Source organism: Lutjanus erythropterus, chromosome 23 (genome assembly GCF_056507025.1).
Source record: "Lutjanus erythropterus isolate fLutEry1 chromosome 23, fLutEry1.hap2, whole genome shotgun sequence".
NCBI classification, from domain to species: Eukaryota; Metazoa; Chordata; class Actinopteri; order Lutjaniformes; family Lutjanidae; genus Lutjanus; species Lutjanus erythropterus.
The window spans coordinates 7,862,273-7,886,790 of record NC_139339.1 but is presented as its reverse complement, the minus strand read 5'-3'; the positions used below and the strand labels follow the sequence as shown (position 1 = coordinate 7,886,790).

General features: G+C 41.5%; 1 protein-coding gene across 2 annotated transcripts in view; it reads right to left on the bottom strand.

Moving 5' to 3' along the window:
• Positions 1-15,598: 15,598 nt before the first annotated feature.
• adgra3 (adhesion G protein-coupled receptor A3) overlaps positions 15,599-24,518 on the bottom strand; it is a 40,235-nt gene continuing 31,315 nt past the window's right edge. For both annotated transcript variants that reach the window (XM_084711701.1, XM_084711702.1), the window contains 10 exons: positions 23,623-23,772; positions 22,896-23,054; positions 22,522-22,689; positions 22,157-22,364; positions 21,840-22,048; positions 21,561-21,685; positions 20,457-20,580; positions 19,703-19,848; positions 18,681-18,776; positions 15,599-17,348 (listed from right to left, as the gene is read on the bottom strand). In XM_084711701.1, the coding sequence (XP_084567827.1) occupies positions 15,908-17,348; positions 18,681-18,776; positions 19,703-19,848; positions 20,457-20,580; positions 21,561-21,685; positions 21,840-22,048; positions 22,157-22,364; positions 22,522-22,689; positions 22,896-23,054; positions 23,623-23,772 (2,826 nt within the window). In that variant the 3' untranslated portion in view covers positions 15,599-15,907. The remainder of the gene's footprint in view (positions 17,349-18,680; positions 18,777-19,702; positions 19,849-20,456; positions 20,581-21,560; positions 21,686-21,839; positions 22,049-22,156; positions 22,365-22,521; positions 22,690-22,895; positions 23,055-23,622; positions 23,773-24,518) is intronic.

Genomic DNA, 24,518 nt, shown 5'->3' with positions numbered 1-24,518 from the left:
ACTGTTTTAGTCCACCTCTCCCTCTCTGTCCCCTGTCTCCTCACCCTATTTTCTTCCCTCCCTTTCTCCTTCCCTCATTCTTCTCTGGCCGGAGTCCCAAGGCAGATGGTCCATGCAAGCAGATGCTCCCCACCCAGTCTCTCGAAAGGGAAAAACAAAGGCTGGATCCAAAGCAAACAAAATCTGCTGGAGACGAGCAGGGAAGTTCATGGTACAATTAATCCTGGATTTGACCACGGACCAGCCAGCTTTTTTTTTTTTTTTTAATCGGCAGGTAGAGAGGAAGCACACAGGTGGTCACACAAAAAGAAATCCAACCAGTGACTTCCAAAGACTTCTTTCTGGGTCCAATCTTGATGCTTGCTTGACTTCACTGCAGTTGGTATGCCATTAAGACCATCTGATGTGCCAGATCGGACTGTTTAATAAGTCAAACTGTCCAACTTCAAATCTAATTATAGCATGGAGTTAATATAAAAGTAGGCAAACACATCCCAAAACTCTGTGAATTTCAGATTTCTGGATTGCAAACTCTTGATGGGATAGTATGGATTATTTGAGGGGGCTGTATGACGTACTTGTTGACACTAGATGCCAGTTTAGAGAAGCAGACAGGCACCCACATGGATGCTAAGCTGCACTGCTGTGGACAGGGTCGGCAGCAAAATGTATTTTATCCACTTAATAAAAAGTGTACGCTATGTTCTGAATATTTTCACCACTTTACCTCACCATTACCTACAGGAAATATCGCTCTCTCCAAACCAACCAAACTCCATAGGCAAAATCAGTAGTTTTACCTCACAGAACATGGGAGTGGCTGGTCTCCAATTGCCTCGCTCTATTAGTTTGTTTGCGTTTTTGAGTGACTTTGGTGTTTTAAAAGGATAGTTCGTATTCACAAATGTCACACAATAACACAACCAAACTAAGAGATCAAAGCTATGGTAGACTGGCAACTCCCATGCTCTGTGAAGTAAAAAGACTAATTTTTCCCATGGAGTTTGGTTGGTTTAGAAAGAACATTAATTGTCAGTTTTAGGTGGGCCTTTTTTAAGTGGCTAAAATACCTTTTGTTTGCCGACCCTGGCAGCTACGGTTGGTAACGCACTTTTGACAAGTACCTCATACAACCCCACATCAAATGATCCGACCCATCCCTCTAAAAGATTTTACTTCATCAAGAGAAACAGAACAAGTCTGGATAAAGTCACACAATAACTTCTGTAATTTCCATAATTTAAAAAAAGAAACAATAGCATCTGAAAAGGTTGTCAAGATGGTTCTTTTATGAAGCTGCCACTTCCTTAAAATGTCAGTCCTTAAAAACAACACACAGTCGAATTCTGAGTGTCCTTAAGTTGCCTTAAACTCAGTTAGTTAGAAAAAGCTTTGCTTCACAGACCCAGCAATTTATTCTAACAACAAATCAAACAGCACATCTTTTTCTGTAACAAAGACAGAGAAACTTTCAGATCGTGGAACCTGTGCTGCACGCTGTCAAAACTCTCCTCTGAGAGGCTGAAACGCACCGCTCTGCCGTCTGACAGATTTGGAGCAGTTTCAGTTTCAGCAGCGTCACTCTGATCGCAGGACCCCTGGCTGACAGATGCTGAGAAAACACTTACGCCGCATGTGGTCAGTTCTTGAAGCCATAAAAGCTGACATTTAGGAGCAGACAAAGTGTAAAATGGTTCATTGCTTGCCTCTAAAAAAACAAATACATACTAGGCTACTAGGACAGGTACTGCACATTCTTCACTGAAGCATCCCACACACAGATAATCACCTTGTATATTCTCCAAGTTATGATTAACTGTTTTTCTAGCTACATCTGGGCACAATCATGTCACCAAACCAAAGTCTAATAAAGAACTCTGGATACTCTATCTTGAAATCTCAATGAATCAGTGGCCATAGATAATAATTTTCTTGATTAATAAATTAGGTTAGTTGGTCCACAAAATGCCAGAAAATGGTGAAAAATGTTAATGACTGTTTCCTAAAGGTCAAAATGACGTCCTCAAATGTCTTATTTTGTCAACAACCCAAAGATATTCAGTTTACCATCACAGATGACTAAAGAAACCACAAAATATTCACACTCGAGCAGCTGAAATCAGAGAATTTGGACATTTTTTCTGGTTCAAAAAATGGTTCAAAACAATTAATGGATGATCAAAACAGCGTTTCATTTAATATTATACTATTCAATTAATAGACTAATTTCTGCAGTGCAGACCCACATGGAAAGGGCTGAACTATTTTGAAGAAATATCTAATTGCATTTATTTTGACTGATATTGCAACTGCGATTTGATTTCCCATATTACAGGAAAGGTTAACTTTACATCATTAGTTTAATTTTCACTGAAAAATACATTAAAACAATTACGGTGTGTCATATTTTTCAGGAATTTGTACTACACAGAAGCGTTTTCTAAAGTCTAGAGAATGATGTGTCAGCCAAAACACCTCTGCAGCAACAACATTTAGTTTAAAATGCTGTTTTGACAAATATTTTGCCTTCAACAAATACTGTGCATCCTGCAATTTGCAGCAGACTGTATAGCGATTTCAATAATATTTCTATTAAATGTTCAGCTGTAATGGAAATGACCATCCTCTATATTCTATAACTTATGATTAACTGTATTTTTCTAGCTACATTTGGGGACAATCAGGTGGGAAACACTGTTTGACATATTTTACGATTTTCTGACATTTTATAGACCAAACAACTAATTGATAAGTCAAGAAAATAACTGACAGATTAATTGATAATAAAAATAATCATTAGTTGCAGCCCTACTTTCAGTAAAAGAGTGACTCATTTATAACATTTATAAATGGTGCAAATGGGTTGTTGCACTTGCACTGAAGCCAAAGTCCTCACTGGCTCAAACATTAAAATCCTGATTCAGTACTGATGCCTTCAGTATTGATTATTTCAGAAACTGTTTGTTCTCAGTGTGATTTGTCCAGTCATGCATATGCAGATATGTACTGTGGCTGACCTCATGCTTGCACTTGTCTCTGTTTGTGTACTATCACTGCATATATCTTGGGTTGTCTCTTGCCCGACACTGATCTGCAAAGCTTTTTACTGTATTAACTAGTTGTGTTGGAAAATGTTATGCAGGATAGCAGGATAAAACATAAGCCAAAGTAATTAAATGCAAATCGGAGTAAATGAAGCATTAATTCAACAGCTATGAGGTAATGCCTTGTGGTAACATTTTTACTGTTTATGTTTTATTGCTTAATGTTGTTTAGCGCTGTTCAAGGCCCTGGATATACAACATGAGGCATAATTAGCAATGATAATTCATACTGACACAAAAGAAAGGAGGACATCCATCACGAACAGACCACAATGGACACAGCAGCTTGTTCTCAACTACTTCAGTGCAAAAGACGGAGCTAGCCGTGGTGCTGAAAAGCAGCTCATTCGGAACAATAAACCTTACGGGGCTGCCTTTCATATATCGCCTTTCTGAAACTCAGGGATACGGTACTAAAAGAGGGAGGAAATGTCTAGGGGAGCCTCTGGCAGGCACTGACAGAAGTTGCAATGGTGATCAGAGAGAGCTCCAAGGCACCGATGCAAAGAATCACTGCACCGAGGAAGCAGCTCTTGGGAGGATCAACCCATGGCTCGGTGGCTGTAGCATTTTTGTAGGCGATCGTTACGTTTTGAGATTTCCCCGAGGAAACCACGATGCGGCAGCCCACTGGAGACAAAGCGGTGGGAGCTTTAGACAGTGAGGAAAGAGAAAAGGGATGAAGAGTTGAGAAATAAAACTGCATATTTAGAAAAAAAAAACTCTGTTAGTGACATGATTTGGTTTCTCTGTACAAGAATCTGCAAATACGTGGAAATATAAGCCAGACGAATGTCATGCATATCTCCAGCCTCCTAGACTGACCTGCTACTTGATTAATGAGAAACCTGGTCAGGAGTGGGAGCGAGAGGAAAACAGGTGAAACCCTAAAACTTTAAAGATTTACGTTCAGCAGCGTTAATATGAATGCTGAATGTTTGCCAAGTGAGTTAGAATCTGTTTATGATTTGTAAGAAATCACGAGTAATCTTGTAGGAGTAGATGAAGAGTTAAACTGAGCAATATCTATATGTCTATCTATATGTATATGTCTTTGCTTAACATTGACTTACAAGTGACAGTCATAAACAGCTGATAAACTTACAGTGCAGGCTTCATCATCGCTTGCATATCAGTGTTTCGTGTCCTTGCAACCAGCCTGAGCTGGGAGAGGTGGCAGGGGTGGGGAGGAACAACTCGCTTCAACCATAGATCGTATATTAAATAGGAATTCAACCTATTTAATATACCGTCCATGGCTCCAACTTTCGCTTTGGACTGCAAAAGTCATTTCTGAATGCTAGGGTCTAACATTTTTTTCCTTTAAGAGTGAAAGTAAAAAGTTAACAGCCATCCAAGTGTTGAAATAAACTACTTTTGGGAAGAGAACTGCAATCAGTATCATTCAATAATGTAGGCAAACACCTACGAACTCACATTTAATAATGAAATATTCTATAACCAAGATATTAAAGTAAGCTGAGCAACAGTCACATGTCTTCATCACAACATTCTGATCAAAAACTGAATATTGTGTCCATGATATGGCTTATTCAGCCCTTTTCGAAACACGTATCCAAGTCTGCATGCCCTCATTAGATGGCATGCATTGTACTACTTAAAGCAACTATTTTAGCAGTTGCATAATATATTGTTTCTCATTCTTCATGGTGGGTAAGGGATGGTAATGGGAAATCTAAATTCCAGAGACATAACTATATGAAACATTTGCTGAGGGAGTATTAAGTTGGAGAGGAATACCTCTAGACAGTTCAAATCTTTTCAAAACCTTCAACGTATGACTCATGTCCTTAACAAAGGCTAATTAGAAGTCAATTAGGTGTGCAAACAAACATTAACCTGAGCCAGGAATGATGAGCAGTTAACTGCTCTTCTGGCTCAGAGAGAGGCAGTGAGGAGCCTGAGGGGAAACCTATGGACTATAACTGAGCGATCATTATTCTGGATACCGGCCAAGTGCTGTGGAGGGGGGTGGGGGTGGGGGGGTACCCAGGAGAGAATCTGTGCAACTGAATCCATTATGGTGGTGTTTTGTTTTTCCAACAGATGCCCCTGTGCCCATATACGTGCATTCAATTTTCATAAAGGGGCTCAAAAGTTTTGTGTACACAAAGTGTTGCCAAACATGAAAACGCTTCACTGCAACTGGGATTTCTACACCTTACCAACCCACACAAAATTATAATTCCCTGCAGGTAAAATCATTCAGCAGAAACTCAAATAAAGAATAACAAAAATGGCTGCTGCTCTGCTGAATTTTTGGAAGAAAGTGACCAACTTCGCCCCTGTACGAGACCATCGAACAACCACATCTTCCTTTCAAGAGAAGTCAACACATGTGACAAACGTAAGAGATTTACATTGCAGAAGCATGCAAACTAAACTTTTGCAAAAGAAAAAAAAATTCAACCAAACTCCCTTAAAAATGTATAACAATTTAATTAGTACAGGAATTACAACTATAAAGAGACTAGGTAACCTAAAGTTACCTCCTATAAATATATGATGTTGACACCTGTGAATCACTTAAATGAAATTGCAAGTTTTACAACTTATCTGATAGTTCTAAAATCACACAAAATTTAACTTATACTGCATCAGGTTTAAATAATTTTGACCAAAAAGCAAGGCCATAATAACTGTTATTCTTTTGCATGCAGATTTGCTTGACTTTTCCTTTCCAAAGCAAATAAAATGTTAAATCCCAGCAGGTGAAATTATTCTGCAGAACAAAAATGGCCGCTTCCCAGCCGAGTTCCTGCCAAAGTGACTAAAGTCAGTTGCACAAAAGACCAGCCAACCATATTTTCCTTTCAAGAGAAGGCAAAAGTCTCGTAGTGACAAAAAAACTTAAGTTGTAGAAGCATGCAAGCAAACTTTAGCATAAGAAAAAAAATACGCCAAACTCCATTTTAAAATCTATCAATTTAATGTTGCCTTAGACTGCATAACCTAAAGTTACCTATAAATTAACAATATCTTTGAAAATGAGAGATAATGCCCATCACCTGTCAATCAATCACTTACATAAAATTAGAACTTTTTACAACTTAATTAAATTGTTGGCTTCCGCCATCAACACTCTCTTCTGGTGTAACGATAATGAGGAAGCAAACATTATCGTTAAGATTCAAAAGTTAATCATTTCAAATCAATAATTTGTTTATTGCTGCATTGGCTGCAAGCCGAAACAAGGAGTGGCCCTTTAACCACATAAAATTTAAATTATCCTGTGTCAGGATTCAGTTTTTTGACCGATATGCAAGGCAATATTAAATCATCATTTTTATACGAGGAGTTTCGCGTGACCTTTTCTCCATGCAAGATCGAACAGAGCACATACACAAATCACTATATTGTCGGTGGACGCTCAAACACATGCGACCACTGTCCTACCAGGAGAAGAAACAGCAGCATCCACCCGGGCAGAAATGGTCTCCACTCTCTTTGCGTCCATAGTTTGATCCGTATGTGGACTTTTCCTCGTGGACAGGTCCTGGTTTCAGCGGCTCAGTAGTACACGTCTGGTACTAGTTGCTGCTCATTCAACTCCCAAGTTTCGCAGTGAGTGCGAGAGCCGGAACGCCGCACGTTCTCGCGGTTCTTGACGGGAACGCGCACAAGTGGGTGAGTGTGTGTGTGTGTATGTGTGTGTGTGGTCTCAGTGACTGGAGAGTAGGAAAATGCTTTTGGTTCAAGGTACCTTAAACATTGCTGAAAAGACTGACCAATTAATCGATCGATTAACAATTTAGGTAATTGACTGATTATCATTTCTGGAGAACAATATAAAAATATTTGCTGTTTCCAGCTAAACAAACGTGAGCATTCGCTCCTGTGTTTCACATAATTGCAAATTTTTCTTTGGTAATGGATGGAACTTTCTATTTCTATTCTCCAAAAATAAGTAATAATAAAAAAAATAATTGTTAAATGCAGCCATAATTATACATTTGAGCCCCATGCTAACTGTATTACTTAAAGGGATAGTCCACCCCCAAAAAATGAAAATTCAGTCATCATCTACTCACCCTCACACCGACTGAGGGTTGGGTTTATTTTGTTGGTCCGCAAAATACTGCTGGAGTTTCACAGGAAAACAGCGAATCTCCCAAACAATGTAAGTGAATGGTGACCAGTCCTCAAATGGAAAAAACAACAGAATAAAACATAATATGCTCCCATATCGCTCGTCTGGTGAAATCCAAGTCTCATAACTTGGATCCCTTCTCTTCCATCCATGTGCAGTTGTGCATCCTTCAGACTTACAGATTTTATCTCACAGCAACCTGTGGTCAATTCAGAATTCACTCTATAGTCCTTAAAATATGCAAAATCATATGTCTCCATTCAAATGCTACCAAAATAGACAGTCATTCTCTAGATGTTAAATATCAAGTGTCAAATGTGAAGTGAGAGTGCAGTGATTTTTAATATTTTGCTTTAATTTGTACTGTTTGCACAACATTTTCTTTTTTGCTCAGTGTTTGATCAAACGTCAACAAAATATTTGACAAAACGCCCAAAACCAGCAGAAAGATGTGTGATTGTTCTTTTTTCAGAATTTTATCACAACCATTTTGACTTTTTTAAATAAGCATTTTAAGTTTAAACAGACAAAAATGCCCCAGTTTTGCACGTCTGAAGTAATTGTTTCAAAAGTTTGGGGATGGCTCTTTTCTGTTTAAACTTGGTTTTTCCAGTTTGGGGTAGAAGAAGTTGACTGGCCTCCACAGAGTCCTGACCTCAACCCCATCCAACACATGGGATGACCTGGAACACTGACTGCCTTGTGCCAGGCCTTATCACCAACAGTGTGTGACCTCTTGTGGCCTAGTGGGGAGCAAATCCCTGCAGCAAGTTTCCAAAAAATTGTGGAAATCCTTTCCAGAACAGTGAATGAGTCACATTAATGCCTATAGTTTATCACGTATGGGTCTAATGTTCTGCTGTCCGCATACTTTTTCACACCCGATGGTCAAATCATTGTCCTTCAGTATCTCAGAACTCCAGTGATTCCAAGCTCGCATCTTCATCCGCTGGCATAAACTGAATTTATGGCGTCTCTGTTACAGTGTGGTTTGTTTGGCACGCCATGGGCTACATTAAACATTAAGGCAGTGGTTCCCAAAGTGTGGTTCAGGGACCACCAGGGGTCTTTAACAGTGTTTTCATCATGAATCTCCCCACAAACTGCTACGACAGTTACATAATTCTGCAGTAAGTCAAAACACTTTGGAATGCGGCCTGATAATACGAGTGAATGTGCAGACAAATACTTACCGTACATCACACACAGTTTCTCCCTTCTACTCTATTTTTCTCAATCTTGCAAGCAAACAAACTGCAGTATAAACAAAATATCAGCCGTTGGACAGAGCAGTACGTCTTTGCACACGTAGTGTATCTACACACTGAAACAAGCCCGCTCCCGCCAACAATAAAGCCCACGATGAAAAGATAAACCCAGAATAAATCAGACATCCTCGTAGCGAGCCAAGACAACTGTCAGCTGTTTTGAAGATTAGACCATTTTTAACAACACGGCACATCTGTTTCACGAAGGAGAGTTTGCTAAGGATCGCTTGACTGTCTCCCAAGAATACCACAGTTTTCTGTCTCGCTGTAAAAACACACACTCGGTTCAGTCCAACAACAGACAGATTTAGACAAATCATGAAGCATTTGCTCAGCTAGCATTATGGGAAATTGCTGTCACTTTTCAAAAAGAGGAGCTTCTCCCTTAAACTGTTCTGATGTGTGGCTACTTTGAACCACGGTGGAATGAATATTTTTAGACATGTTTATTTCTGGAATATACATGAATCATATGCAGCTGATAAAAAAAAAAAGGGGAGTATGAGCCCGGCGCTCATATGTTCCACATGGCTGACATGGATTTCGGAAGATTTATGAGAATAAAAAGGAATCGTGGAGCTTCAATGATTCATCAAAACAGATGTTGGTCAAGGTGAAAGGTGCATATAAACTACAGCAGGCCTGATGTTTTAATGTATTAACTTTATGGCCTGTAAGCATGGATTTCTAATCAAAACAGTTTATCAAATCTGAAAAATGCTGAGATTATTACCAGGCACTGCACTAAATGCTGTTTAGCCATGAAAGCAAACATATTTAACTTTAATAAATGCTGATAATAAATGCTAAAACACTGTTTAACAATACCAAGTTGGGGTGTTGTAACATACTGGTACTGACAATAACCATGACATTAAAAACATGAAATATGGATGTCAGGTTAATACACATTATGTAAATAATCCTTTGCCTGTAAATACATACAGCTAGCTAGCTAACTAGCTTCTACCACACTGAGTGGCTACTACTGCTGCACAAAATCATGTTTGTATGGTTACAGACTCTTTCCACCTTCCTACATTCGTATTTTGAGTGTAACTGATTTACCAAAAAAGACACAAAATGCACAATAAACAAAGTTTAAGATGAAATTGATTTTATGTCCTGTTCATTCAACTTTGTTTCACCCCCTCAGTTTGGGAACCAGTGTTGTAAAGCAACACATTAAGGTCACTTGTTAAACTAGCTAACAAAGAATGATTTATGTAAATTAGGTTGTTACCTAGCGCTGTGCTAACATTAGCTAACTTTTTAACTGCATCTACTGTTCCCCCCAGCAAAGTCTTCCAGCCATCTTCAAAATCTGGTTTTCTTTTCAATTTGAAGAAAAGAAAACCAGAAGAAGAGGAAACAGGACAGGAGAAAGCTGACAAAGGCAGATAAGGCAATTCTTTCTGGTGGTTATGTGCAAGTTGTTTCCTAATTTGCGTTATGCTAAGCTAACGTGCTTGCAGTCGTATGAGAGTGTCAAAATGTTTTTGTGAATCATCAAAAATGTCACTTTGGAATACAAAGAAAAGCATAAAATATTGTAAGCAGAGATAGAAAACCTGTTGTTGTTCCAGCTGTTCAATATTTGGACACCTCCATTCACATACATCTATAGCCTCTGTCCAAGCCCTCTAGTGTGCAGACAAGACAAATACATTCCAGCAGACAACCTTCAATTTCCGAGATGTGTGTGCGAGAGGTGGGGGGGGCTACTGTCTGCAACTGTCACCGTGAACAATGACGGATACCGTTTTTGAGGTAGCTATAAATAACAGAGCACCTGGACAGAAAGATGAAGCCAAAATCTGCTCTGGCACAGGTAGATGGATGGCAAATGCGAGGGCATTAATGAGAGCGCAGGTCCACCAACACATGGGGACGAGAGCTCTGCAGATGGCCTGATGTCATCATTATATGACACTGTGTGTGTATGTGTGTGTAACTTTCTGGAAAAAGAGGGAAAATGGCATTAGAGAGTGACCGATCCTCATTTTTTTCTAATAATTGTGGGAAAATGACATTAAAATATTAAAACAGTCCACAGAGAACTTTGATTTTATGCTTGCAGGCAATAAATATATTTATTTCATTAAGTGAAGTGTCTCATATTGGAAAAAACTATTTCACTACACAGGCATTCAGCCCTCCTCTCCCTCCTTCGAGATCACAAAATGAGCATCTATTTCTGTCCTCCTCTCCGATGGTGCCCAAACTTTAATCATGATATATTTTGGTTTGCACAAGATCTCTTTGCTGTGCTTAATGAGGAGACCGTGCTGATATTAGAATTCCATCACTTCGATTCAACTAAACACACAGTTAAAAAATGAACATAATATCTTCATCAAACACGTTCCAGGAGTCTGGAGAGTACAGCGGGGTTCACACGGGGCTCCGCAATACAAGAGACGAGTCAATTATGAGGTGGAAATTGTAGCTGATTTTGCAGTCTTGTGTGGTTTAACAGGATGAGATTGCAACCTCCGACCGATGACGGGCAGATTCTCGATTTGTGACACCATTATTTAAGGTGGCTCTTACAGCCGGCTCCTCTGCCAAGAACTCCTCTGGACACCGTAATCAGTTTGAATGAAATAAGACGGAAAGGCAAAGCATTCATCTTATTCAGACTGAATGTCACGAAGGCGATCTCAGAACCCATTAATGTGCTTTTACCAAAGAGTGTAATACAGAGAGGTAATAGGCTCCGTATCTCTCTGGTTTTGTCCTAGAGATGTCACGGGACTGTCAAATACGAGCTTGAACTTTAAGGACACAGTCAGCAAATTAGCTGGGGTTCTTCAGCTGGTTCTGCTCAAGATTTTTTTTTGAATTTTGGTGCTATTTGACAATAAAAAGACCTTTACTTATTTTGCACTTTTCAAGTTAATTTACAAAGCACTTAACATACAGTTCTAAAGAGATAATAGAGCACAGTGAAATCATAAAGCAAGTCTAAAATAGTGAGTTTTTAAAACTGGCATGAAAGAAGGTGAAGTGTACCTTCCACAACATTTTAAGGTTTGACCGAGGAACGACCTACCAGAGGATCTCAGGTTGGACTTGGGCTCGTGGGTGGTCAGGTCAGCTATATATTCTGGCGCTAAGCCTTAAAAGCGAACATTAAAAATGTTAAAATCTATTCTGAGATGGACTGGGAGCCAATGAAGCGGTTTCAAAACTGGTGTAATGTGTTTTCTCCTGACGGACCTGGTTATGAGTCTGGCTGTGGAATTTTGAATCGGCTAAACTTATTGAGGTTTTGTTATGTGAGGCACTGGAGCTGATTGATAATTCCCAGTCACTACACAGAATGACCTTCCTGACAGATAAGCATAAAACCAATCTGAAACCAAACCTGAGATGCCCACCCAATTTTTAAGACCTTTTTTATGCCTCCATGCCAAAGAGAACCGTGGCCAGAAGCTTTATACTTTTTGGTCATCCCAGATTTTGTGAATGTGATATATCTCCAGAATGTCTTGAGGGAATTTCTTCAAACTGGGTTTGTATGTCCACTTGGACTCAAGAATGAACTGATTAAATTTTGGTGATCAGAGGTCAACGTCCCTTTGACCTCATGTCAGTTCTATTTTTACTGATGCGACATCTCATGAACACCTTGAAGGAATATTTTTTTTCAGGTTGTCTGGCAGAGATCTGCACTCTAGTTTACATAATAAACTTCTGGCTATTTGATCAGATGCAGGCAGAAAAATCTACAGACAAGTCTGGAAATTTAAGACTGGAAAAGCATGAAATTTCAAAACTGAGAATGGTAGAAACCCTGCGTTCACTTATTTTAATCAAATACATAATGTGGACTGGAAAGTTTCTCTATTTCTGATTTGCTTTCCCTAAAATGCCTCTTTAGCATTGTCAGCATAAATCCAAGTCAGCATCGCAGAATGCAAATCTGCAGACGGTCGCACACTTTAGCTTCAGTGAGGATGACTAAGGCATTTTTAAGGAAATGATGTGCAAATATAAGATCGTCTCATCAAGCATGACAAATAAAAAAATAGCAATTAATATTAATAACGTCAGTTTCCCTGTAGTGTGAAGGACAAGTGTTGTTGCTCAGGAAACATGCATCTGTCTTAAAAATAAAGTTGTGTAGTATTATGTACCTGTATGTGTTGAATGTCTAAGTGTTTAAATGCAAACATTTGCCAAAGCCCTGACCTTAGCTAAAACATAACCTGCATACCGATGTGACTTTGCCTCATTTGCAAGAATTTAAATAAAGTCCACATAAACTGCATAAATCCACCAATTATCTGTGCAGACAGCTGCTTGACAGTGACGGCGATCATCACAAACCCCGGATGCTAATTAATGCTTTAATCTATATGTCAGGCCTCGGAGGTTTCGGGATGATTAGCAACACTGCAGGTAAAAAATATTTTGGTTCCCCTGGACAGCCAGAGCCACCTAATTACAATCAGCTCAGTCAGATGGCTTCACTTTCTAGAAAGTATCAATCTTCATTCCGGTGGCAAGTTTCCACAACAGAGCCAGATGCTTCCTCCAGGCGCCACGAGCAGCGATTGGAAAATGTAAACAACACATCACTTGTCTGACGTCGGTCGTCCCTGAGCCTCCTGGTAAGGAATTGTGCTCAGATATGCTCCACGGAGTGCACTAAGTGGAAACTGGGTGGAAAAGTATAAGAGGGATCATCAGCGTGTCTGAAAATAGGCTGTTTATCAGCAACCGATGCTTTAGGTGTCTGAATATGACTCTCTCATCTCTGATTTATTATTCCAGAGATGTTTGATCTGACCCTAAGACTTCTGAATGAGACCAAGAAAAGATCTAAATGACTTCATTTGTTTTATCTTAATTTAGTATCGATTTCTGCCCAAGGTGTCCCTGTGATCTTAAAGCACAGATACTATCGCTTCATTTGCCTTGATGAGCTTTTTTCCCCCCCAACACGGCACAAACATCCTCCGATTGTCATTCCTGCCTCCCTGACAACCTCAGATGAACTTAATAACAGATGGCAGTGCTAAAGAAGCTCGGCAATTATTTGAAGATCACTCTTTCATGCCTGGAGGGAATCAGTGAGGCTGCCACTAATCAAGGCGTAACTGCTCTCTACATAATTCAAAAGTCTTATTATAATTTGTCACATCCAAGATGGCCGGGCAATACATCTTTGCCTGAGTGAAATATGCGTTTTATTAATACGCTATTAATAAAAAATTGGAGCTATTGGAGCTGTGCTGTCCCTCTGCTGCCTCTGCGACGAGGATGATCAGTTGGAAATGATTACTGATCATTTAACTGAAGGATAGTTTGCAGCATGACCTTCAAAATTTCAAGATGGTTAGCTTGTGACATGCTGCAAGAAGACACGATAATAACGTCATCTTATACAGGTCGTACTTGTCTTATTTAATATCTAAGCCTTGGAGAGGATTCCTTAATCTCAAAGTGTAACATGGAGTTTGTGAAAATAATTTTGCACCTCTTAGCAAGTGGAAATAAGACTATAATGCTACATTTCTGCATCTGTATGTATGTACTTACTGTACATTTACTGTATTTGATATACTTCAGTATTTCCAGTCATTTTACTCAACTATATTTCGGATGGAAATATTGTATGTGCTACATTTATTTGTTCCTAGTTTTTTTGTGTGGTTGATTAGAGTAAAAGTACTGCAATAATGAGAAAATGCTCCATTACAAGTAAAAGTTATTCATTTACATCATCATATATAACAGTACAAAAGTATTATCAGAAATACACACCTTAAGCAGGAGTGCCTAAACCTTTTTACTTGAAGGACCACAACTGAAACTTAATGGTGAGCCATGAACTTAAATAACTGCAGCTGCCCTTACAAAAATGTTCTGTTGCATGTGTTCACATACAAATAGGACAAACTACTTTCTCAATACACTGCGCCTTTAAGTTTGACACTCTTTGTACATCTGATGCAGTCGGCAGGACGAAATTTAGAGCAAAAAGAAAAAGTATTAAAGTACAATTTGGAACGTAGCTAATGAGCTGTCATCTGTCTGTGTTCTCTCAGCGGTTCAGTCAATGTGACGAATCATCTGCTACGCAGAGGATTGTGGGTCAGAACAGCCAGAAAATACCGGCTTGTATACTGCAAAATGCAACCAGACCCAGTGCTACATCCTGGTATTTTTGGCATACTGCATTTGACACACTATGTATTGGGACATGCTACGTCTTTTTCTGGTATACTACATGGTATAATACAGACTTATGAAGGCAGGACCTTTACTTGATGGATTGTTTTAACATTGTTTTACTTTAATGTCCATATTGGATATAAAAACAGCTAGTTTTGTACATACATTTTTTTCATTTTAAGCCAAGCATTTTGCAGTACCACTGCCTCCAGGGCGCTCTCAGGCCCATCAGTGGGCCCATCAGCCCACTGGCTGAGAATGGCTGTCTTATTCCACCACTGCTCAGCTACCGTAAAACCATACAAATGCAAAGTACCAATTTACTGTCAGACTTCAACAGTCCGCGGTTGTTGACACAACCACAGTCAGAAACATGGCATCCACCCAGCAAAAACTGATACTAATCCATTTCAGAGCGCTCAGCAGTCAAATCATACTTTGTGTCTGTTATACGCTCGCTCCCCAACAGCGGTGTCAAACTGCGAGCGGGACTCCAGTTCAGCTGTCGGCTGAGGAGGAGACGCAGACTGGAGGGAGGTGGAAGAGGAAGACGATACACTCCTCTCATTATCCTTTCTTCTCATGGCGGCTTCACTTGCCCTGTGAGTCAGCTGTCAATCACAGCCCGGGCATCGAGTCAGCAGGAGCCCTGAATGTTACGGTGCACTCATCAAATCTGCCAGCAGGCAGGGAGAAAACACCTACAGAGCCCAAAGCCACAGCAGCCAGTCGCAATTAAAGTGCTGCTCCGCTGTGGAGAAAAGAACCCGAGGCCACCTGAAGGTCAGTGAAAAACCCAATTACCAGCTTGTCATATATTGTCAGCAAGAGTAATTCTTGGAAACAAAACAGCTCTGACTCACCTTTGCACCGGCTGCAGAGACCCAAGAGGAGATGGTGGTATCACGCGAATAAAAAAACACTCAATAAGGTAAACGGAACTTTTGTTTTATTACGGTTGGGACAAACTAGAAAATGGTGAAAAATCCCTGGGGTGAGGGTATGTACAGGGCCACAGCTCAGACCATGCAGTTTCATGTACACGACTCTTAATTGGAGTAAAAACGGTTTCGATTAAGCATTATAAAAATAGACCATTTACAAAAACATATCTACAAAGACAGTTCAGTGGCAGTAATGATTTGATTGTACATCAAAAAACTGTACAAAAAAAGACACATTTCACAGTTTAAAGGCGAGAGCGTATCACGGTGCAGTCTTTGGGACGGAAACTGTCGCTACACAGTAGTTTCATGTTTCCACAGGCCGGTCTTTACACTGGCTGCACTCTCTGTGCTGATTAAAGGCACAGGCTGTCCATTTTCTTTCAGCGTGCCACCGTTTTGAGTGACAAGGTTGAGCCCGTACGACTTGGCTTGGCTCTCTAGTTCTGTGCTGCTCAGCTGCTTTGAGTCTTTACTTGAGGTCGACGTGGTGGCGGCAGTTACCTGTTCAGTCTCTATGGTTGTCACAGACCCGTTCCCCAAGGTGCCGCTGCCTCCTTTGTCGGCATAGCGGGAGCGGCGCGGCAGGCTCGCGCTGTCGCTGCTGTCTTGCTGCAGCTGGCTCTGATGGCGCTCTCTGTAGGCCATGTAGGCCGCCCGTCGACTGTTGCGTGCCGCCACGTCATAATGGTGGTGCCGCCTGTGGGGGGCGCTCTGCACGCTGCCGTCCACACTGGTGGGGACGTCATAGGCGTACTCTCGAAGCACAGTTAACCGACTGGCCCTGTGTGCTCGTGCTCTGTTTTTGTGATGCCTGCTGGTGTGTCCGTTTGTGGCGGCTGCTGGGTTATTGTTGATGTTGTTCATTGGGCGGAACTGCACCTCCACCGGCGCTACGTGCATTTTAATTTCATTGTCTAGCGAGTGCTCGGTCAAGCTGTTGTCTAGAATGGCAGCACCGTTGGCTGTCGCCGGTGCCGAGGCGGACTTGCACTGTGCTGCCTGGGCGTGCAGATTGGTCAGCTTGCTGCCGTGGGCGGAGTTGCGCATGCTTGGAGCGCTCTTGTTCGTGTAAGAAGAGTCTGCACTGCTGTGGCCACACTTTGTTGACTCCCCGTCCGCCTTGTCAGCAGATCCTGCAGTGGAGGTCATCGCCACGCCTGGCTGAGGCAGAAGGACATCCTCCTGTGCAGAGTAGGCTCGTCTCCCAGAGCAACAAGCCTGGGACCAATAGCGCCTCATATCCTGCCTGTTGACGCAGTGATGTGCCACCATGAACGCCCCCAGTGCCAGTGCGGCCACCCCGAACAGGCAGGTGAAAGCCAAGTCAAAGGGGTGGTCCTGTGACACCGCCATGGCCCCAAACACCCAGAGGGCCGCGTACAGCCCCAACGCCCCTGCTGCACCCATCAGCTGAGCGGCAAAGGTGTGCTCGTTCTCCAGCGCTGACAAGGGCACAGCGTGGGGAGCAGACACTATGGAGGACGCCGCCTCATGAGGCTGGAGCTGCAGAGTGAGGGGGTGGCATTGGCTGCTGGGACCATCGGTCCCAGGCTCGGAGACGGCTGAAGCCAGATGCTGCTGCTCCTCGGTTGGCTCCTTAAGCTCGTAACGACGTTCAGGGTGGCGGCGCAGCTGGAGTAGGATGCTGAGGAAGTACATGCAGTCCACGAAGATGATGAATCCCACTGGGCCATAAAAAGCCCCGATACTGGGCTCCCACGCCATCCAGCAGCTAAACAGAGAGACAGAGCAGACCAATCAAATACTTCATTAATAGTAAGATAATAGATGTAGCTTTTAAAGGGATAGTTCACCCCAAAATAAAAAAACAAACAAACATATATTCCCTCTTACTTGTAGTGCTATTTATCCATCTAGACTGTTGTTTTGGTGATATTAGCTATAGAGATTTCTGCCTTCTATAAGTGAACTAGATGACATTCTGCAAAAAAAAGTATATCTGAAAAATTCAACACCAGTGTCACCAGAAATCCTAACCCCAGCACTAATTTCTTTTTGTTTTAGCATATCCCAGAACTACTTTCTTTCTACAGCAGAATCTACCAGGACTACTTCCTTTTTGTTTGCAAATCTCCTGGATCTACTTTCACTCTGTAGTAGAATTTACTGGAACTACTTTCTTTCTGTAGTAGATTCTGTGACAACTACTTACTTTCTTCTAGCGAGAAAGTTTATTCTAGAAAGAAAGTAGTTCTTACAGGAAACTGCTTAGAACCAGTTCTGTGGATTATCTTGAGTAACTGGGTCATGATTTCTGGAAAGAGACATTCGTTTTGAATTTTTTTTTGCTCCAAAATTTGGCAACTTGAACCAAAAAAAATAGACAGATAAATAGCACTGAAGGTAAGAGGAAAAATATATATTTCTGATTTGGGTGAACTGACCCTTTAAGATTCTTTTTTCCCAATTATATCAAGATCATCTTTCCACACCAACTTAAATTATAAAGAACAGTACTTCCTGAAAGCAAAATTGCCAACAGTGCTCATTAAAAAAATACCATATCTCCTTATCTTAATCTGACACCATCATTATTTACTTCACAAAGTAAAAATGACACTTTGAAAAACTTTTGCCTCTAATTTTTACAGTAACTGTCCCATTACGTTTAATAACACAGGCTGGATTCATCTTGCTTGCAAGAAATTAATTAAACTCCCAAGACTTCAGACAGATACGGGTCCAGATTTCTCAATTAGTCAGCCACGTTGCACAATCTAAACAGCTGCCACTGTGGAGGGGGGTTGTGGGAGCTCGCTGTAAACTGGCAGCAGTTGCTTGTTGCTTGGATGCACACACCATTAATAGGCCTCCATAATCAGAACTTCAGGGAATAAACTTTTCCTACCCTCATGAAAAATATCCATTATTTACTAAAGCAATGCAGCCTGGCCGGCCGATAACTAAAGCGAACTCCTCCTGAGGACAGTGTAAAAGATCTCCTGGGCCTGGATGCTCTTTTATTACACGCCGGTGTCCAGATAAAATAACTACATCCAAAGGGAGGCAAAATTTAATCACTTTCTATACAGGGTCTACTTACTATGGTGCATTGGCCCGGCTGCCGTAGTTTTTGATGTTCGCTGCTGCAGTGATCCCACAGACAATGATGGGTATTCCTCCACCGATTAAGTAGAACCTGTTGGGGAAAGTACAAAGACATGGTGGTGCTTTAGTCTTTCTGTTTGGAGGAGGACAAGTGGACATGAGCTGGGCACAGAGAACCTGTGGTCCAGTTTCAGGCCTCTACACTGACACCATGTGGCAGTTTGACCAACACACGACCAAGAGAAAGCTCAATGACACACTCACCCCTTCTCTTCTTCTCCCCTGAATTTTGTGCCAGACAGCTATGCTGTTTTATCTGTACTTGCATGCTTATGTAGATCCCACCGTGACACAAGTCATACTCTGGTACTGGGGTTTGTTCATTTCTTCACTTACACAGAGTGAGAATTGAATACAGCAGCAAGCAACAACTGAGAGAAAGCTGCAGTCAACCAGCAACAAAAAGTATTTCATCCACTTAAAAAAGGATCATCAGTTTAAATGTACACTATATTCAGAATATTTTCACTGCTCTACCATACCATCAGAAGGGAAATAATCGTTATACAAGCCAAACTTCGCTCTCTCCAAACCAACCAAGCTTCGATTTTACATCGCAGAACATGGGAGTTGCTGGTCTTCAGTTGCCTCAATTTGATTGTTTGTGTTACGGTGGGACTTAATTGTTTTAAAGGGATAGTCTGGATTGAGAAAAGTCACACAAGAACACAAAACAAACTAACCACTCGAGGCAACAGTAGACCAGCAGTGCTACGCGAGGTAAAATGACCAATTTCACTGATGGAGTTTGGTTGGTTTGGAGAGAGCAATACTGGGCTTATGTCGCCATGGTTTCGTGTCAGAAAAGGCTGCTTAACGGTAAAATAAAGATGTGAAAATAGAGCTTACACTTAAATTCATATAGATTTTTTTAAGGTGGACCTCTTTTGTCTTAAATCCCTTGTGTTGCTGGTTCAAAGCGAAGAAAACGCACCCCTGATGAATTGCCAACCATACCTCAACATGGGCCGCGGTGGCGGCGGCGGTTCGTCCAGCTCTTCATAGCGCTTGGCCTTGCGTGTCACCTGTTTGTAAATGTTGCGTGCAGTCACACCAACCCACAGAGCAGTAGCCAGGGTTGAATAGTGCAGCAAGATGCCCACCTGGAGGAGATTGCATCATTATTATATATACATGAAACATAAAGCAAGAGAAATACAATCAGTCTCTTAAGTCAGAATGATGGATGTCCCTGTTCTTAAGTTTCACCGGTAAAAAAAATAAAAAATAAAGATGAACTCTGGTAGGTGGGAGTGTTTTAAGTGGCATGATGATCCTCGAGCAATTTTGTACCAAGTATGTCATCATCAGCCTGAGCTGTACAGTATCTTTATGCCGGGGGGATTAAATAAATAAACAAAAACTTCTCTGCCAAAACCTTTCATCGCGGTACTTTGTGCAATGAAAAATGAATAAGTAATGTGACTCAGTACAACGTGCCATGAGGGGAGGTGCAGGTTTGCCTCCAGCCATGGAAACAATCTACTGTATCCTTGGATGTATTTTTTACTGTGCTTCCCCAAGTTTTTATGAGCAGAGTGAGCTTCGCCAAAGGCAAATTCTTCAATGTTTTTTTCCTTGAAAACATCCAAAGCACTTGTTCATTTCTGACTGCTGACTATTAAGTTTGGAGGAAAGCGTTCACAGGAGAGTTGGAGGTGTGTGCGCGTGTGTGTGTGTGTGTGTGTGGACGGGCGGTGTGTGTACTCACTGCTTGGCAGACACTTGCGTATCTCGTCTGATTGATGCCGCCTACAAAGACCCCGCAGGTGAGGGAGATGTGAAAGCAGAGGTTGACCAACATATGCCAGAACTTGCGGCTCACACGGACAGACCTGCAGTCACGGAAAAAACAAATCACACAATTAAAATGCGGGGAAAAAAAGTCTGTCATGCGAACACTGCACACTGATCTGGATTTTGTTTTGTCTTTAACCTGCCAAGGCTGTGCAATGACTATATTCCTCAGGATGACTACTGGATTCAGAACATACTTTTACAATAACATTCTGAGAATAAATAACAGTAAAATTTGTCCAAAACATGAAGTTAAATAAATACAAACAAAAATAATGGTGACAAATCTGCCACTATATTACTATCAGGGCTACAACCAGCCATTATTTTAGTTGTTGATTAATGTGTTGATTATTCTATCAATTAATCAATTACTTGTTTGGTGTATAAAATTTCAGAAAATAGTAAAAAATGTTGATCAGTTCCCAAAGCATACGTGACATCTTCAAATCTCTTGTTTCTCTTGTTTTGTCCACAACCCAAAGATATTTACTTTACTGTCATAAAGGAGTGAATGAACCAGAAAATATCCACATTTAAGAGGCTGTAACTTTGCTTTTATTTTCTTTAAAAGATAACTTAAACAGATTAATTGATTAACTTAGCAGTTGACAACTAATCAATTTATTGTTGCAGCTCTAATTACAGTGGTCAAATCCTAGATGACATAAAGTTCATAATGTCAGTATTACATATCACCAGACATTATACCAGCCTTTACTTAAGCAGTCCGTAATATATATTGTCATTCTAGTTGTCTATGAACTTGCAGGATCTTCCGATTGAACTTGACTCCTGATTCTGCTGCTCTAAAGCAGTCAACCATTATTTTTTTTCTTTTAAAATGACTTCCTTCAGCTTCCTTTCGGTAAAATTGATGGCAGAGGGAAAAGCGGTATTCCAACTAAAAACATCTTATTTGAAAGAATTAATATCAAGGTAGTAAATATGAGACTCCTGCAAAGCATGAGTGACAAATATACAAATATGACCTAACAGTGCAGGCAACATCTGTTACCTGTGATGGTAGATGTAGCTGATGATGATGGTGAGCAGGCTGAGCAGGAGTATGATGGCGGTGGCGTAGATGACTGGGTGCAGGGGCTGGATGCTTGGAGACAAATACTCCACACTGCTGAGGTCCTGCATGACAGATGAAGAGGTAAGTACTCAGCTTTAGGTAAGATTGTTAAGACACGTCACTACACGTCATTACCGAAAGGAGTCTATAATTATAGACAACAACAAAGTGCCAGATTGAAGCACCCTGCACACCACAGGGATTAATCCAACCCACCATCAGCAGGCCATAGCTGCCCAGAGAGTTGCAGGAAATGGTGGTGAAGTTGTCGTGATGGCCCAGTATGTGGCAGCCGTCGCTTTGCCAGCCTCCGTGTCCTCCCACCAGGCTGAAGTTCCAGGAGGCGGACACAGCGTCTGAGCCACGGGCAAACCGCCGCAAGGTGATGTTCACGGGTGTCCTCAGGACGTGCGGGGACATGCCATCTAATGGAAAACACAGACAGGCTTTCATGTTGCGGCTGCTTTCAGTTTTCTCCTCTCTGATGAAAAAAATCTATTAAATACTAATTTTATCAAACTGTTATGACTCACCTATCTTGGCCATGATGACAGGAGTGGCCACGCTCCTCCTCTTGCCACCATCAGCCAGTTGGGAGGAGTTGCCGGTGGAGGGGAAAAACTTGCCGTTGCGGAAGCCCAGTAGATGGAGCTTGTAGACCATGTCCTCTGCCTGCCCGGGGAGTGCAGTCTGGGCAAACAGAGACTGAGGAAGCTGCAGAGAAGCCTCCACAACGGTGCTCTGCAGCGACAAAAGATGCAATCAAGTAAAAACTCCAACCATTTCAGATTTGATTTGTTTTGTTAATGTTAAGCTTTTCCGTATTTTATTTTATGTGTGTACAAGTTATGTTCGGCGAAACAATCCGCTAACAAATTGAATTGAAATTGAAGCTGACCTTGTGCAGGATGCTGGAGAAGGAGCTGGTCGTGTTGCATTTGAAGGTGAGCTGGCGGTCCTGTCCGGGCGTGCGCTCAGGGCTGGGCCTCTGGAACAACATGCAGGTCATGCCGTTCCAGTCACTGACCCTGACAGCGTGACCCTCCAGCGCGATGTTGGGGGAAGTCTGTAAGGACACCGGGACAAGAAAAATACGACTCAAATCATCCTGTTTTGAAGTGTTTAAATTTTAGTGCTTTGAATATGAGAAAGTGTAGGTTGACTGGTTCTCTGTAAGTGTTTTTTTAATTCTTATGACTTTTGTCTGCTTTGCAAGTATTTCACCACACTTCCATACAGTGGAATAAGGGAACAAATGTTGAGGAGACCAACCAGGGAGAAGGCCTGTCCTGTGGCCAGACAGTAGCCAGCGATCTTCTGTAGGCAGGTGATGATGCGGGAGCAGGCCATGGCTTCACGCTGCGCCATCCACAGCACCCTCTCATCCGCCAGCATCAGGTTGCTGGCCATGCTGACCATCACCTCACCCAGCTGGGAGACGAGAAAAATTTAGAGATGAGTGAACACACACATAGATATCTGGGGAAAGCTGTCGTTATGGCTTCTGTGAGCCAAAAACAGTGACTTACTTACATGTAGCAGCAGCTCATATTTTAAATGACTTGAGTGGAAACATGAGTGAATATTCTCAGCCAGCATCTTGTTTGTATCAAACAACACTGAACACATGCTTGAGGGAGACGCTTGACTCGGCGTAGCTAAGCGACTATTGGAAGCACATTTCAAGCGCGGTGTCGCCCAGCTTAACTTTAATATGCTTTAAAACTATCGACTCCTTGCCTACAGCAGTTTACTTGGAAAACTTTGCTTCTGGTAGGCCTACAGCTGTGCCGAACGTCGTGACAACACATCCCTTCTCATTAAACAACATGACAACAAACAGCTGTTAAGCATTAATCTATTTGTCCTTGAAAAGGGTAATACACCAAACGCATGCATCAGATTCTGCCGTGAGGGATAAGTGTGTGAGAAGTGCTTCATTCTGATTTTTGGGTTGGAAATATGAACAAAAAGTAAGTCCCGCCTCCGTAAGACTTACGTCTTTGATCTTCTCGACAAACTTGCCAATCTTCTCGATCATCTCAGCCACGAAGATAATGTCCATCTTGTCAGAGAAGTTTGCGGCATCGACCGTGTAGACCAGCAGGCGTCGAGCCCTGTGCACCACGTTGCTCTCATTCAGAGGCATCTAAGAGAAAGATACAGAGAAAATCAGTTTTATCTGACTTGAAATGGTCCAAAAAAAGAGGGACAAGCAGAAGAGATAAGAGGAACTCAGAGGACTGAATAAAAGGGGTAGTTCTCATTATTAGAAGTAGAGTAGAAGTACCTACAGTAGATGTTGGCTGCCATGTCTTCAGTTATAAGGAGCAGAGAGGAGTAGCATAGAAGCAAAGCAATAAACTGCTGTGGACAGTTTCAGCAACAAAGGGTATTTTAGCCGGTTAGAGTCCACGTTATATTTTATTCAACCACTTCACACCCTTTTCTGACAGGAAACCACAGTTAAACAAGTCAAATATCACTCTCTCTAATTCAACCAAACTCCATAGGGAAAATCTGTAATTCTACCTCATAAAAAATGGGAGTTGCTTTTCAACCACTGCTTCTATTTCAAACTTTGTGTTATTGTGTGACTTCAGCATTTTAAGAGGATAGTTTGGATTTACCAAAGCCACACAATAACACAAACAAACTAACAAATTGAGGCAGCGGTAGACCAACAACTCCTGTATTCTGTGATGTAAAATTACTCATTTCACCAGTGGAGTTTGGTTGGTTTGGAGGGAGTGATACTTGTCTTACATAAGGGCAGTTTCTCGTCAGAAAAAGCTGTTAAGGCTGCTGCAATACCTTTTTTTAAGTGGATGAAATACCTTTTGCTGCTGACCCTGTCACTGGTGCTGCTCTCTGCTTCTCTGAACTGGGAGCATG